General features: G+C 44.5%; 1 protein-coding gene and 1 long non-coding RNA gene across 2 annotated transcripts in view; one reads left to right on the top strand and one right to left on the bottom strand.

The window, feature by feature from the left end:
* Positions 1–235: 235 nt before the first annotated feature.
* LOC148683747 (uncharacterized) lies at positions 236–3556 on the bottom strand. Its single transcript, XR_015946544.1, has 2 exons — positions 2168–3556; positions 236–1447 (listed from the first exon to the last, which is right to left on the bottom strand). It is a non-coding gene; the product is annotated as an uncharacterized LOC148683747 (long non-coding RNA).
* A 752-nt stretch (positions 3557–4308) lies between these two features.
* MOCOS (molybdenum cofactor sulfurase) overlaps positions 4309–17364 on the top strand; it is a 93571-nt gene continuing 80515 nt past the window's right edge. The window contains exons 1-3 of the mRNA XM_035135079.3: positions 4309–4790; positions 14601–14690; positions 15197–15263. Of these exons, the coding sequence (XP_034990970.2) occupies positions 4655–4790; positions 14601–14690; positions 15197–15263 (293 nt within the window). The 5' untranslated portion in view covers positions 4309–4654. The remainder of the gene's footprint in view (positions 4791–14600; positions 14691–15196; positions 15264–17364) is intronic.

Raw genomic sequence — 17364 nt, 5'->3', positions numbered from 1 at the left:
TGGATCCATGACCTGTGACCCATAACCTGTGACGAATATAGGACTCCTTTGAGTTGTTTATGACTCAATTAGGAGCCACTAATTACCGCCCGGCACGCTTTCTCTAGCGCCTCTGCTCTGTAGACCCGGGCTGGCAGTAAAACACACACAGCAGAGTTCTTCTTCTTCTCACACACAGCGGAAGCTTGTATAGCCGTTGGATAAAAAGCCTCTTAAGAACACACAGAGTCCAAAGTGTTCTAATAACTACTGGAGTTTATTCTACAGAGAAAATAACAAACAACCTGGTGAGAGCGCAGACATCTTGCGACCGTCTCCCAGGCAAAAACGAAACCAACTGATACACACAGAAACACTTCTAGCACATTCTGTAACATGATATCTTCCTCAGTGGTCAGGTGCTACACAGTACACAGTTAACCCCTTCTGTTACTTGTTACTCCTCACATACCCCTGCGTCCCCCCAGAAAAAAAAGCACTGGTTGCAAATATGCATATGCCCTCGTCTGTTAGCAATGCTCTTCTGCATATAGGACAGATAGGCAAGACTCTACCAGTGCTATGCTGAAACTTTTGTTGGAGAGTGATGGGCCATCAGGGACTTCCTGGTCTTTTGCTGGCACCTTATCCTTTTAGTAGCTCCCAGTCCACACCAGCAGCGCCAACCAGCCAATGACTCTTGGGGAGACCATAACTGGATACTGCCTGGAGGCACCACCTGGGCTGGGCTGGAAGGGGCAGGGCAGGGCAAGGCACACTTATTCATCTGCCAAATGGGTGGGGAGGAGCTTGGCTGCAGGGCCTCTGGCAGAGAAGTCTGACTGATAGAAAATGCCTCAAGAGGGAGAGGAGGAGGGAGAGAGATCGCAGGTGGTCGAGGCACAGGAAAGAGACTGAAACAGCTAGGACTCTAAGTGAGGTGCCTGCCTAAGGCCATGGCCCTCCCCTTAAGCCCCATTGAGCAGAGCTAGAGAGGGAACAATTCTCTGGGCTTCACCCAGCCCCGTTTCTCCACAGGCAGGCACAAGAGTCCTGGACTTAAGCACCAAAGCCAGACACCCTACTGAAGGGCCTTACTTATCATGGTGGAAACAACATACCTGAAATAAAGCAATACTTGTAACAGACCAAATGCAGACCAATGCTTTATTTCTTTAACCCTCTTAGTGACGCATGGGCCCATGGAAGAGATGGAGCACTCCTCTTTTGAGGTATCCCTTCCCTTGAGGTACAGCACGGTGTGTTTTACCATTCTTCATCAATCAATGAGAAAATGAATTGTATTCAGAAATTCAAACAAAAGGGAAATGTCAATACATTTCTCATAGATGGGGTGAGCGTTCTTAATTGAGCTTATCTTGTTCTTGAGATGGCCAAGGGATTTTGTGAGCATACAGACTTTTAGTCAGTGGTCTGCGTTTACAGTCTTCCTGCATGTCTGTACTTTCTGAAAACACAAAGATTTTATTGGCTGGGCTTTCCTGTATGTATGGGAAGGCAGAGAGGATTTCCACATTCTGCAGTGCCAGATTTAGGACAGTGCAGGCAGTCGTCGTCCCCCCCCCCCCCCTCCAAAGGGCACCAAGCTGAGGGGATGCAAAATTAAGAAGATCTATAAATGAGAAGATCCATTTGGGGGCACCAAATTTTGGCCTTGCACAGGGTGCCATCCATATTACAAAAGGTTCCCAATACTTGCCCCTCCTATTTGCCTGACAATTGCTCATCATCATTACTTTTCAAAACGAAGTGTTTTCTGTTTTAAAGAAATGATCTCTCTCTCTCTCTCTCTCTCTCTCTCTCTCTTACAAACACACACACACACACACACACAACCAGCAAGCGCACCAGTCTCAGTTGCTTGACAGCTAGCATTCCCTGGCTTTCCACATGTTCAATTAAAGTTCAGAGGAAGACATTACAAGGTGCGTGCAGGCTGCAGAATCCCAGAGTAATGTTTAAATACATGCTGCCCTTGTCCACCTAGCAATGATAGGTAAACTCAACCCAGCACCTGCCAAACTAATAAATAAATTCTCAAATGGGGGTGGGACAGGTTTTAGTATACAGCATTAGTCTCTGAACAAAATAATAGATGGACACAGATCTTCGGAAATGACAATACTGAAACCTCAATAAAGCAATAAAACTCTAAGAGAACACACACCCCTGCAACTGCAATGGTATGTTGGTTGAGCTAACATAATATTCTGTATCTGTCTGAGAAAGAGAGAGAAATATTAACAACTGCTGAGTGAAAGTATTCAACAGGTGTGGCTTCCTCCTTCCCCACCCCCAATGCATGAGGAAGGAATGGGAGAGAAGCTGTTCCTGTGTAGCTGCTGCCTGGGGTGTGTTGCACAGGTGGAAATGCAGGAGAAGCAGACACGGCGCAATGCATTCAAGCTACAAGAAAGAAGATTCCACCTAAACATTAGGAAAAACTTCCTGACAGTAAGAGCTGTTCGGCAGTGGAATTTGCTGCCAAGGAGTGTGGTGGAGTCTCCTTCTTTGGAGGTCTTTAAGTGGAGGCTTGACAGCCATCTGTCAGGAATGCTTTGATGGTGTTTCCTGCTTGGCAGGGGGTTGGCCTGGATGGCCCTTGTGGTCTCTTCCAACTCTATGATTCTAGGAATTTAACCCCTGCTGTGCTGCTCATCTGGAAGTCCCCGCACTAGGCACCTCCAAAGCTGCATTTCTCAGTCCAAAGGATAATTATAAGAATCTTCAACCTTGGTATGGTTCAGAAAAGAGTAGGATTTATGGATATCCTCTCCCCTTTCTTGCAGATGAACCTACAGGGATCTTGCTGGTGTAGCTGATCACTCTCCTAGTGCCTAGTGCTAAGAAGGATCCTGTAACTTCTTCAGCTTCCAACACCTCCTATTCCCAGTTTTCTCCCTCTGATCACTCATCATCATCCTACCACCAATCATAGATGAGGTTTTTGAGTTTCAAGGCAAAAACATTCCTCCCAACCTTTGTGAGGTGCAGCCCATCACTTGCCAGAAGTCCGTCTTCAAGAAACTGCAGACCATGATCTAAGAATCCAAACCGTTCCCATTTGCACCATTTGCGAAGCCAGTTGTTCAATTCCCCTATTTTTCCCTCTCTCCCTGGGCCATGTTGTTCAACTGGGAGGACATATGAGATGACAATTTGTGCATTTAATTGCTTCAACTTCCTGCCCAGAGCCTCATAATCACTTTTGATCTTCTGGAGGCTATGGCTTGCAGTGTCATTGGTTCCCACGTGGACCAAGAGGAAGGGGTATTTTTTCAGTGGGTTTTATGATTCCTTGCAGCCATTCTGTTACATCTTTGATCTTGGCCCCGGGGAGACAGCACACCTCTCGAGACATCTTGTCAGACCCACAGATCACTGCTTCTGTACCCCTCAGTAGGGAATCCCTTGGGGGTTCCCCTCCCACCCAGGCGCATAGCAAGGGAGGGGCGAAGGGGGCAGGCCGCCCCTAGCTCCTCTCTGGTGGGAGCAGCACGCGGGGGCAGCATCCCCGGCCCCTGGCCCGCCCCTCACCTCCTCCGCCCAAGCAGGAAGAAGCAGAGCCCTGCCGCCAGCCAAGCACTGCTGCCAGCTGAGCGTGCCGGCTGAGCAGAGCAGCAGTGCTAACCTGGACGGACTGTGCATGTGCGGACATGCACAGTCCGTCCTGGCTCGTCCTGGCACACGCGTCGTGACATCACGAGCGCTGTGGAGTGACACCCCGCCCCCAGGGAGCGCTGCCCCAGGCAGCCAAGTGGCACCGTTCGACACTGATCCCACCATTCCTCTGCATCCAACCTGTCTGTGACACAACTACACTATTAGTTTGTCTGGCACCTTTAGGCGCCAGGCAAAAATGTTCCTTTTTAACCAGACCTTTGGTTGATTGGATTGACATCCTTTGCTCTTTTAAAATGTGGGGTGGGGGTGGGGTTTCTGTGTGTGTGTGTTTGTGTGTGTGTGTGTTAGTTATTGGGTTGCTGCTGCTTTTATTTAATGCATTTTGTGGTTTTATATTTTGATTTTATTCTGTGAACTGCCCTGAGACCTGTGGATATGGGACGGTACAGTATATAAATTCAATCAATCAAATAATAATAATGGAGAACTACAATTATTATTATTACAATTATTATTACTGAGAACTACAATTGTGGTGTTCAAAAAACCACAAGGAAACAACCTCCCAACCAATCATTAGCTGACCTTAAAGTACCCATCCATGAACAAATAAACTTCAGAGTACAGTAACTGCAGTATGAAATTGCAGTTCATCAAGTTACACGCTATCGGCTGGGAGTTGAATCAGAGTTTTAGGTCCCATCTCCCCCCACCCTCGCGAGAGAGGTCAAGGGGGTGGACGCGGCTCTCCCCGCCCCACTATCCCGGGACACCGTCCTGGAAGGCGCGCCCGGTCCCCGTCGGAGGCAGCAGTCTCTCGCGCGGAGCCAGCGGGGCTACAGGCGTCGCGGCGGCGCTCTGCCCGTGGGAATCGGCGGCGGGAGGAGCCAGGGCCGCCCCGGGGTGCCCGCCTCGCCTAGAAGCCGAGCGAGCGAGCGCCCTTCCTGGTTGGCGCGGGGCGGGCTCGGCTGCGTCTTGCCTTTCCCAGAGGCCCCGCTGCCTGCCGGCCGGCCGCCTCTCTCGGCGCGCGATGGCTCTGGAGCGCTGGGCAGAGCGGCTGTCCTTCCGCGCTTTCCAGAGCGGGCTCCCCCGGGGAGCTGCGTACGGCTACGGCGGCGGGGAGAGCCCGGAGGGGCTGCGCCGGACGGAGCTCGCCCGGCTGGGAGGTAACCCGAGTCTGCGGCTCGCGTTTGGGCGGGAGGCGAGGAAGCCGTGCCGAGTCTCGCCCACGGCGGGTGCGCTCGGGACCCCCAGCCTCGCCTGCCTGCTGCGCCCGGCGGCTGCCGCGCTCCGCTCTCCAGAAGCCCCGACCGGCCCTTGGCTTCTCTCGTGGGAAGAAGCGGGGAGACCCTCCCGGGCGCAGCTGCAGGCGGACCAACTTTCTCCGCCGGCTCCACAGGCGGCGGGTGGGCGGGTTGCAAACTTGTCGCTCCGCGTCTGACACCAAAGGGCGGGCTGGCTGCTTCAGTGCTCAGGTGCTTCTTAGCTTCGTCACTCTCCCTTTTCGCCGCTCCCTTCGGTGCTTTTTGCCCCCTAGTTGCCTGAGCGGGGGATTTTGCCTGAGCGGGCGCCTCGCGGGGACTCGGCGTGTTCGGCGCGCGTGGAAGTTTTGCCTGCTGCGATCCAGTTAAGGAACAAGACCCTCGCGGGGGATTTTGCTTTTCGGGGAGGCGACTCCACTCCCAGGCTTACTTTTGAGTAAACAACAAGGGCATATCATATGTGACAGCGGTGAAGTAATTTGTCCTGCTGCTCTCAAATATCCAAACGGCCGGGTAGTTTTCTCTCTTAAGCACTAAACAAAAGTGGTGTTTAAAGTACACAAGCAAGATGAAGGTAATGAAACAAGAGACGTGGAAGCTGCTTTTATAGATTCGTACCGAAAGATTTGTGTCCCTGGTTACTTGGTGTATGGTGTCTGCCCTGGAAAGATTCTTTTTGGTCACTCTTTTAGTAATGTAATCAAAGTTGCCTTCACAGGTTTTCACATGTTATACTGTATAGCCTTTTTGAAAACAACAGTCAGCTCACACTTGAGTTTATGTATTTATTTAAATGCATAGATAAACCACTCAATATTTTACAAAACCTTTTAAGTGGTATCTCTAATTGGCAGAATCTTTCTTCCCGCACCCTGCAAAAATGTTCATTTACAGAAGCAATCCAGATGCTAAAGTATATATTATAAAGTACCCACCCCCATCAGTATTTATTTCTAACCAGGAGCACCAGCAAGACTTTCTGAAACCAGTTTGTTGCACGTGGATTGGGCCTCTGCTGCACTCCTAAGCAAAAAACAACCAGAATCTGCATAATGCAAATCTATTACTGTATATTGTATTACACATGCAATATAATTTCTACTAGGCAGAATGCCAACAGGTGAAGCTTTCCCAATAACTGCAGTTCCACACTAGAAAAGATTTACCCTGTATAATTTCTGTGTCCTACATAACTTTTAAAGGTGACGAGAGTTGTACATGAGCTATGCTACAGTCTATAGGTCTTTCTTCAGCAGATCTTTGTCTGGTAATGCTTACTTCCGATGAATGGGGGTCAGAAGTGATTTAAGCTTTATAGAAGTTCTGTTCAGATGCACATGCTTTGCATAAATCAAGATTTAAAGTGTTAAAAAGTGAGCAGCATATTCATTTGTTATGGGTACTCATTAACATTATATTTGTTTCTTAAATTTATATACTGCTCTTCATCTGAGGATCATAGGGCAGTTTGCAATATAAAAACACAAAAATGCATCCCATAATGACAAATAAAACAACACCCCCCCCCCCAAGTTTAAAAGGCCATAGATGGCTTAATTAGCCAAAGGCCTGGGAAAAGAAAATTGTTTTCACCTGGTGCCAAATATATGTAATGAAAGCATAAGGCAAGACTCCTTGGGGAGAGCATTCCAGAAACAGGGAACCACAACAGAAAAGGCCCTCTTTTGTGTTGCTTTCCTCTAGGCATAGGCAACATTGGCTCGCCAGATGTTTTGGAACTACAACTCCCATGATCCCTAGCTAACAGGGCCAGTGGTCAGGGATCATGGGAGTTGTAGTTCCAAAACATCTGGAGAGCCAAGGTTGCCTATGCCTGCTCTAGACCTCATGGAGTGGGCACATGAAGAAGGGCCTCAGATGGGTCAGTCCTTGAGGTCTTCAGACATAATATATCATAATAACTGCAGCATTTATTCAATTTTGTGAAGGATTTAAAATCCCAGCCAGGAAGCTCACTGGGTGACCTTGCACAAGTTGCTGTCTCTTAGCAGGGTTGTTGTGAGGATAAAAGGAAATGGGGGGCAAGCAATAGTGGGATATAAATGCAACAATAGCTTCCATAAATACCCATTTTGGTTTTTTATGCTAGTAGTAGCAAACTACCTGCAAGGACCCCCTCCCTGACTCATTGGGGGATAGCCTGATGTGGGCATTCAGAAGCTCATGTGAGAAGATCCCAGATTCCATCGCGTGACTTCCAGAGAGGGCTTGGAATGGTTCTGTTTGAAATCCTAGAGAGTATAATGATCAGGTAGCGTGTATGCTTGTTCGGGAAATAATTCCCTTTATTTATTTCCCACCCCACCTCCCAATGGAGTCCAAAGTGGCAGTTAATGAGGAAGATGAAAATCACCTATGTACTCTGCGTAGTCTGCATTACATCTCTGTGCATAAAGTACACCTGTCTCTAGAACTTCTGCAGAATACAGGACCACCCTCCACATATAAGCTGCCTTTAAGAGCACACGAAGAGCACATAGGCCTATACTTGTGGGTAGAGGGCAGTATACAAATTTAATAAATAACATAATAAAGCTCTGTCAAATCTAGCAACTTTTTTCTCACAATGGCTAACCAGATGGGAAGCACACAAGGAAGACGAGTGCAACAGCAGCTTTCATAATGGCAGATAGTATTTCATAATGATTCACCACACCCTTAAAGCTGAGGAATAAAATTATATGAGTTACTTTATCATTCAAAGAAGTCTGGGTTATCATTAAAATTTTGCTGATGTGCTTCAGGCGTGTTCTGAGTTGACAAGTCTGCACCATGTTACTATTGTAAGAACTCTGCTTGATGCCATTAATTTATTAGATATGCTCAGAAAATATGGTTGTGGGTAGCACATAGCCATTGATCACCATATACTCCATGAATTTGTCTAATCTTTTGAAGCCACCCAGTCTGTGGCCATCACTAACTCTCAGTTACCGATTCCATAGTTTAGCTATGTGCTGTGTGAAGAATGTACTTTCTTTCATTTATCAGATTTGTTGGATGGCCCTAAAAGGAGAAAACATTTTCTTTATCCACTTTTTACACACCATGCATAAATTTATACACCTCTTTCATGTTCTCCTCCCCTTCCTTGCTTTTTTACTAAATTCGTACTAGAAGCAGTATGCCTCTGAATACGAGTTGCTTCAAAATGCAGGAGGTGAAGGAATGCTGTTGTTCTCAAGTGAACAGGGAATCAGTGTGTTTTTACATGAGTATAGGTGGCGCTGTGGTTAAACCACTGAGCCTAGGGCTTGCTGATCAGAAGGTCGGCGGTTCGAATCCCTGTGACGGGGTGAGCTCCAGTTGCTTGGTCCCAGCTCCTGCCAACCTAGCAGTTCAAAAGCACGTCAAAATGCAAGTAGATAAATAGGAACCGCTACAGCGGGAAGGTAAACGGCGTTTCCATGTGCTGTTCTGGTTTGCCAGAAGCGGCTTTGTCATGCTGGCCACATGACCTGGAAGCTATACGCCGGCTCCCTCGGCCAATAATGCGACCCCAGAGTTGGTCACAACTGGACCTAATGGTCAGGGGTCCCTTTACCTTTATAATGTGTGCTTTAATTTAAAATGCATCTCTGGGTTATTTGTGGGGCATAGGAATTGGTTCATATTTTTTTTAAAAAAATATAGTCCGGCCCACCACATGGTCTGAGGGACAGTGGACCCATGGCTGAAAAAGGTTGCTGACCCTTGGACTAGATGGACTTGCCCCCCCAATCTTTAAGACTGGTCAGCCTTCCTATACTGGCTGGGGCTAATGGCAGTCATGCTATACAGTATCTGGAGGGCAACAGGTTGGCCAACGCTGCCCCAAACCAAACTTGCAGTGCTCTGTCCTCTTCTGCAAAGCTTCATCCCTTATTTCCTATAACCAACGTTTATTGTGATGTCCTTGTTGGCACCCTATGGTTAATGCTTGTCTTGTAAACCAGAATCAGAAACCATTCCAAACCCTGAACCACCAGCCATAGTTATTTGAGTGGGACATCACAATTCGTTCTGGACAGAAATGGACAAGAAGCAAAGAGTGGGCTGGGGGAAGAGGGAGGTGCAAGTTTGTGTTTAATTCATACTTCCTCAAACCACCTGCCTTCATTGTTTGAGGTTTAATTGAGCATAAGAGTCTTGTGATATCCCAAAGACTAAAAATATACACGATGGAATGCATTTTTATGCTTTTGTTAATCAAGAGTCAGGAAGTAAAGCAACTCCTTTGATAAATTGCTTAAAACAGTACAGTATTAGCTGCTGAATCTACATTGACCCAGCAGCTTGCAGCAGGAGAATGCAAATAGGTGAAACTGTGAAGAACTTATTCATACCTGAAGCTAGAACAGAATTAGCATAAAACACTGTGGTTCTGCAACAACAATGGGCCAAATACACATGGGTAAACCCAAAGCTATTTTTCTAGAAAATGAGGTGCCGGAACTCACCATGAACTCACCTTGTTCTCTTATAATTGTAATTGTGCCCACCTGAGAGGTGCCAGAATCAGTAGTGGCGCCCGCCCTGTGGAACACCCTCCCATCAGATGTCAAGGAAATAAAGAACAAGAACAGGCAGCCCTGTTTAGGGAAGCTTTTAATGTCTGATGTTTATCACTTTATTATTATTATTATTATTAAATATTAAATAAATGTATTATTATTATTTATTGAGTTCCAGCTATGTCCCCTGTTTTTAGCTGCTCTTATTTTTATCTGTAAGCTGTCTTAAGTCCCTGTCAGGGGAAAAATTTGAAGGAAATAAATAAATAAATAAATAATGTTACTAGTAATAATCCCTTCTGGATCAGACCAAGGGCCTGTGGTGGCCAGCGAGACAGGAGCAGGCACAAGGACAATAGCTTGTCCCCTGCATCTTGTTTGCGGAGACCTGCTCCCACTGATCCTCAAGGTCTTGCTGCTGCCCATTAGAGTGATAGAAATAGTTCTAAAGTGTGTTTCTAGAGCAAGATAAGCTGTAACTGTGACCTCATTGTTAATGGTGGCTATGGCAATTGTACCAGTGACATCATGAAAGTAGACTCTCAACACCTAGTTTTCTCCTTTGTTATGGAAAAGTGTCTGATTACTCATTTATTTTTATCATTTATCATTTTAATGACTACTACATCTTTCAGTAAATGTGTTACCATTTGTTTTGAGTAGCCCCTTGGGGAAATGGCAGTCCAATCCATTTTCTCATTCAAGTCACCTCAGGGTGCCATGGCACACTGCTTGAAAACCTCGGCCTTACACCACATGATGTCATAATGATCGCCCCTCCCCCATCATTGGAGTCTTGAAATGCATCACAAACATAGTAAATGTTTCTGTCCATTTTGAATGCAGTTGCTATAAATTCACTCAGATTCTTGTGTTTTGGGAACAGTTTAATTTCCTGCACTCAACTTGCACTTAAATTGAGTGTTCTAAATTACTTCCAGCGTGCTTTTTTGTCATCAGACTCCATTCTATTTTAGCAGAGACATTTATTTTGGCATTTTGGGTGACACAGTAGTTAACGACAGTCTTTTGTTTGAAATCAAACCCTATTCTGTCTTCTTAGCAAGAAAATATTATAAATTACTTCCTAAACAAGCCTGCTTTTATAGATTAGGAAGGTTGCCAGAACTCTGTTTCAATATCAAGTCTTCACATGCAGTTGGAATCGAAAACAAAACACTTCCATCTAAGCAAGTTGTTCTCCCCTTTTCAATTTAAGTGTTACTAATTACCCTACGGGACCCAGGTGGCGCTGTGGTTAAACCACTGAGCCTAGGGCTTGCTGACCAGAAGGTCGGTGGTTCGAATCCCTGTGATGGGGTGAGCTTCTGTTGCTTGGTCCCAGCTCCTGCCAACCTAGCAGTTCGAAAGCATGTCAAAATGCAAGTAGATGAATAGGAACCGCTACAGCGGGAAGGTAAACGGCGTTTCCATGTGCTGCTCTGGTTTGCCAGAAGCGGCTTTGTCATGCTGGCCACATGACCTGGAAGCTATATGCCGGCTCCCTCGGCCAATAATGCGAGATGAGCGCGCAACCCCAGAGTCGGTCACGACTAGACCTAATGGTCAGGGGTCCCTTTACCTAATTAACCTACACATATGTTCAAATCAAATTGGTGTGCATGGTTCACTTTTACATGCTCTAAAACCTAATGCTTTCAAGTGCAAAAGTGAGAACAGCATTTGCCCCACTTGTTTCTGTATGAATCCCTGTTCTGGACATGCCGCCTGTGAGCAAGTGATTCTGTTTACAGTGGGAGTTACTGAATTCTCAGACAATCTCTGTACCAACTGCTTCATGTGCATTGAGAAATAAACAACATCTTGAGTGACTACTGTGATCCTAAAGTGGGGGGAGCCAACGGTCACCTCCAGATGTTTTGCACCACAATTCCCATTTGCTCCAGCCGATATAGATAAATGGTCAAGGATAATGAGAGTTGTAGTCCACAATATTTGAACGGTGCCACACTGGCTTCCTCTGCCCTAAAGTGCCCACCAAGACCAGGTAGCCTCCTTTCTGAGAGGGTGTCTTGAGAGTACATGAGCCATTAATCATTTATTTCCCATATTACACTGAGCAGCAGGGGCACCACGACCTGTTTTGCCATGCCATTGCAGTGTCCTTTACCTGGGTTGCATGGCAGCGCCCACAAAGTGGCAGCAACAATGGCAGCTTCTGGAGAGATCTTGCTGCTGGTGGTGGGATGCCCCTGGGGGCACTCCTAATTGGGTTTTTGCCGCCCAAGGCAGCTGCCTCACCCTGTCCCATGGGTGGCCCAGCCCTGCTCAGCAGTTGTCTTCTGGCACAGAGCTTGGGAATGCTAACTGAAATATACTGGGAGTCGAGTGAATTTCAAGCTCTTTATTCAGCTCATAGTCATCAAGGAGAAGAAGAGAAGAATGGCTCTTTTCCCAAAACCATCTGCTTATATACATTATTTACACAATGGGCCTTGCGTGATTGGCTACTTCAGGGCTACACCTGTGGGCCAATCAGGTTGTGGATTGACTTCTGCCAGCCGCCTGATTGGCTGCTCCTGCAGGCCAATCAGGTTGCGGATTCACTACCACCTGGAGTTGGATTGGGTAGCTCCTGCGGACCAATCAGACTGCTGATTCTGAATCCTATTGTTCTAGGATTCAGCTCAGTACATAACACTAACCTAATGACTAAAACAAATTCAGATATGCAGATAGGGTGGTAGTGCAGACTTAAATATTAAATTTAAAAACCCATTAGCAATTTCTTGGTACTACTGAAGGAACAGCAATGGGAAGAGTTAAACATTTGTACAATATCAGCCCTGGGGTGGTGGTGGTATGTTAATCTTATTGTCCTCAGGCCAAGGAACTGGAGACTCTTAGACTATATATATTCCTGACCTGATGTTTAAAAGGAGACACAAACATGATCTTGGTTATCAGCACAAACTTAATAGTTTATGATTTACTGTGGTAGAAATCACATCAGTATAAAGAAAAGCCACAGGTCTCTAGGCTGCTGGATGAATGCTCTGTACTTTGAATTAAGATTGAAGTGGGTAAATTCCCCCCCCCATCACTAGGGTGTGAACTGGATGACCCTACATGCCAGTCAAAGTCCACCTTGTGCCATGCAACTGTTGCTCTGATGTTCAGGATCAGTGGTTTGTATGGCCCTCGGGATGATGTGGATGACAGCATTGCATCCAGCTGTTTTGCTTTCATCACTGAATGCATTGCAGCTTTGGAGGTTGGGGTATAGGACAGATCCCTATCTGAGAATGTGCAGAACTCTGTGTCAAAATCTTTGGAAAGAAGTGCTTTTAACACAGGCTGAATTTAGATATAATGCCAAGCTATAGTTTAGAACCCAAATCATGGTCTTAGTTTCCTTAGAGTACAAGAACACCATGTTTTAGAGCTATGTGTCTTTTTGTTTTCCATATTTTTGGAATAACTATGACTTGCCAGTTGAGAGTATGGCTGGTGTGTTGAATCTGGCTGTAATCAGCAGAGCTGCTCAATGACAAGGATATTGGATGCCATTTTGTACAGTGGTCCCTTGGGTTATGTACTTCTCTGGATACGTAATCTTTGGGTTGCGAAAGCGGCAAACCCGGAAGTATTTTTCTGGGTTTCGCCGCTTGCGCAGAAGCGCTCTCACACCGTGCGCATGCGCAGAAGCGGCGCCTCTAGTTACGGATTTTTCGGGGCGCACATTGACCCCCGGAATGAATTAAATCCGTATCCAGAGGGTCCACTGTACATGAAATAAACATGTGCACCACCCCTGTTGGTAATCATGTACTCATTGGTACATGAGATCCTTGGCTGAGCGGCAGGTCTGGGAAGCTCCAACACTAGTAAAATAAACTTTCCTTCACTTTTCTTTATTTTCTAAACAGAATATTCAGGCAGTCTGAGCACTGTGTGCTTGACCAGGGTCTAAATCCTTTCGTAATGAGAAGTCCTAGTAGAGGAGGGATGAGCAGTTGGCAATTGTGTCTGTCTCTTGGCGGCCTACAAAATCTTAATCTAGAAATTGAATAGAGAGAGTGTGTGTGTGTACAGTTTTACTTAAAAGGAAAATATTATTTTTATGCTGTAAAAACTGAACTAGAGACGCTCAACACTTTAAAAAAATTTTTAGAATTGTTATATGCAAATATAACAAAAAGGTAAAAGGGTAAAAACAGTGCAAGCTGACTTTAGCAATGGGAATACAGTATTCCATCTATTCTAATTTATGTAAAGATTAATATAAGCAGCCCTTGTGTCTAAGCAGGTATGTAAACAAGATTGATGATTATATGTAATGCACTCAGACTTAGATCTTCTGACCACTGATGGTGGGTGTTTGTCCTTCCAGCCCTGTAATACAAGTCCCTTTACACCATCAAGGCTTATAAAATCCTCAGTTTTGTCCATCCATTAATTTAAGGGAACATGAACTGTAAATACGAAGGATTTCCCCCAAAACAAAGTTAATACCAACCATAATTTCTAGCCAGCAAGAAGACATCATAGCACATGCCTGTACCATATGCCTCAAAGAGGCACATTCATCATTACATTGCCTGTATCTGAAATTCTTGTAAAGACACTGTGGAGTCCAGGACACCCAAAACATCAGTTTCTGTTTAAACATTCACCATTTTACAGAAGCACTACATGTAGATGCTAAAGCAACTTTCCATGGATTTAACTGAACTGATCTGAACTCTCTATTCCATTGATTCATGAGATCCTGGACATCTAATTTACAGCATTCCAATAAACAATAGATATTCAACACTTGAGTAGCTTTCTGTTTTGGTTGTAACATGTATGCAATGTGAAAATGAATGTATTTGTAATGTCATGCCTGAGCATGTATTGAAAACACTTAGGCCCTTACCTGGCCAACTTTATTATGAAATCTTCTGACCTGTTTTGAGAATAGAGTGGATCCTAAGAATACCCAAGCCTGTGGGTATAGAAAGCAGCTCTTGATTACAACTGTCACCTTTATTACAACTGTCAGGTATTACCTGAGTTGTATTGCCTGGATGAGTATAGTAGTGAGCTTCTAAAAACAAAACAAAAAACTTTGTTTCAAGTGATTTTATTCTGCACCGACTGAAAACATTTATTGAAAATTCCTCGATTTTCAGATTTCCAGCTTTTATAGCATGGTAGTTCAGTGAGTGATGCATTTTTGCATGTTTCATTGTAGGAATTACGTACCTTGACCATGCAGGAACCGCACTCTTCCCACAGAGTTTACTAAAAGCCTTCACTGATGACCTCAATGAAAATGTTTATGGTAAGGAGAAATCAAGGTAAATCTTTTCTCCCTCACTTTGGCATTGTTAAAGTTTCCAGAATTTAAAGCTGGGCTGAAATTTGTGGCCTATTGTCACATGGTTCCATTCATTGTCAGCAAAAGTGGGGAGTATGTTTTTGCAGCCTTTGCAAAGCTGGCAAAAATCTATGGGATTGATTGGTATCAATGCAGTGCACTGCCATAATCCACTAACTGTTATGTGGATTAATAGTAATGGCTTTGACGTGTATTCAACTGATGTGTGTTTCAGTTGCAAAGAAACTTCTTTTAGAATTGTAATTATTTTCACTCAATCTCTTTATAGGAAGTTGCTTGCTTGTTAACTAGTTGCTTTGGAAAACTGTTGCAAAGAGCTTCAAGACACAGCAGTGAAATATAAAATGAATGTTATATTTAATCACATTTATAGGAGTTTTTTTGAGGCAGTGCTTGACAAAAATATGAAATGTCTTGTTTGAGTCATGAACGTCTCTCTTGCCTCTTAGGAAACCCTCACAGCCAGAATATCAGCAGCAAATTGACATGTGACACAATTGAACATGTCCGATGCAGGTAGAGTAGTCTTCATTTTATAAATCAGATGTTGTATTTCACATTTGCCTTGGATCTTTAGTTTCACTATAACCACTTCTGTTGCCATTTATTGTACAGCATTGCCTCACTGTACAGTATTGCCTCACGGGTAGTGATAAAGCGGGATATCAAATCCAAACTCTTCTTCTTCTTCACTGCTAGAAATACAGTGGTACCTCGACTTACGAAGACGATCCGTTCCGCGGCCGTCTTTGTAAGTCGAAGTCATCGGTTGTCGAAGCGCCGCTTCTGCGCATGCGCGAAGTGTGATTTTGCGCTTCTGCGCAGGCACCGACCAGGCGCCGACTTGCTGTCAGAAAGTTCTTCCTGATGTTTAGTTGTAATCTCTTTCCTTGTAACTTGAATCCATTGGTTCGTGTCCTAACCTCCTGAGTGGGAGAAAACAAACTTGTTCCATGTGACAGCCCTTCAGATATTTGAAGATGGCCATCATATCTCCTCTCAGTCTCCCCTTTTCCAGGCTAAACATACCTAGCTCCTTCAACTGTTCCTCATAAAGTTTGGTTTCCAGACCCTTGATAATTTTTCACCCTCCTCTGCACATATTCCAGCTTGTCAATATCCTTCTTAAATTGTGGCACTCAGAACTGCACAGAGTATTCCAGGTGTGGACCACACCTTTATCTCTTTTCCCTTCTTTTTTGTAAACTGTCTTTTCTGTAAACTTTTTTTGGTAAACTTTGCTGAAGGGCAGCATGTACATATATTGTAAAAGTGGTAAATTGAGTTTACCCAAAGTGGATCACTTTTACGTTAGAAATGAGTGGATATGCTGTTCATTTCAAATAGCTCAGTTCCATGTATGTGTGTGATTTTTAGCCTCTGCTTAGATCACCTATATCTTCCCCTCCCTTTCCGGTATAAACTGAGGGCCAAACGGGGCATGAAATGAAATGTAAATAGGAATGGAAGAGAATTTTGCTTGGCCTGCAGTTTAAAGCAAAGTGACCTAATTTGCAGTTCCTGGACTTGTACATGGATTAGCAAGCAGGTAACAATCACATTCCGTACTTCTCTAAGTTTTACAATGCAGTTTTGGTTCACAGCCATATAAAATTGCACAAATACATACATATATTAGGAGGAAATGCAGAGAAAAGCAAACGAATAGCTCAGTCGGTAGAGCGTGAGACTCTTAATCTGAGGTTTGTGGGTTTGAACCCCACATTGGACTAGGTGACCCTTGGGGTACCTTCCAATTCTACAATTCTATGATTCTACAAAATATGCATTTTGGCAGGGGTATACATACAAGTCATATGTGGGTTGTTGTTTTTTGGTATGGCTTTCAATGCACCGTTTCCAAACAAATTTTGTTTTTACTTTAAAGTTCTCATCACAACTTGCCTCTAGTTGCCAGCTAGAACAATCCTTTTACCCGTTCCCATATATTTCTGCTTCAAATTTAAGTCTCCCTAAACTCAGCAGAACTTTTCTGAGGAAGCATTCTTAGAAGCATAGCCAAAACATATTAAGTAGCAAAAAAGATTGATTAATGTTGGTGCCCTATTTTCCTAGAAGTCATTGCTGGTTTTGAGATGACTCTTCTATATTGAAATTTCCCTGGTTTTCCTCTGAAATGTTAGCAAGGTCTGTCTCAAAACAGCGTTGTAACTGGTAAAATACATGAAAATCTCATTTGACCTTTAGTACACAGTAAGAAACATCCGATGCAGTACCTGCTTAGTATTGATTTGTCCTTTTGAAAGGTCACTAACTGGAGACTGTTCAAATGAATGAAACTAGAGCACTCTACTGTGCTCAGTGCATCTGTTTAAAAGCCCAAAGTTTTGATGGACTAAATTGCTTGTGCTTGTTTAGAGATCTCTTGTAGTTTGCCTAATTAATTCCCTGATCCCATATTTCAATGCAACATATTTGTGTAAACAAATCAGATGCTGCAGAGCATTAGTCAGAACCGCTGGTACAATGCAGTCTCTCTCATCTGGACTGCACTACATTAATGACAGAATGTGGATCTGTGAGTTGCATACTAAAAGTTAGTGTAGCAATTAAGAGAACGAGCTGTGTGTATTTACACCCTGTCCTTCAACTCAAT

The sequence above is a fragment of the Zootoca vivipara genome, chromosome 12 (genome assembly GCF_965207765.1).
Source record: "Zootoca vivipara chromosome 12, rZooViv2.hap1.1, whole genome shotgun sequence".
Lineage (NCBI taxonomy): Eukaryota > Metazoa > Chordata > Lepidosauria > Squamata > Lacertidae > Zootoca > Zootoca vivipara.
The sequence above is the reverse complement of the archived record's forward strand: the minus strand, read 5'-3'. Positions and strand labels throughout refer to the sequence as shown.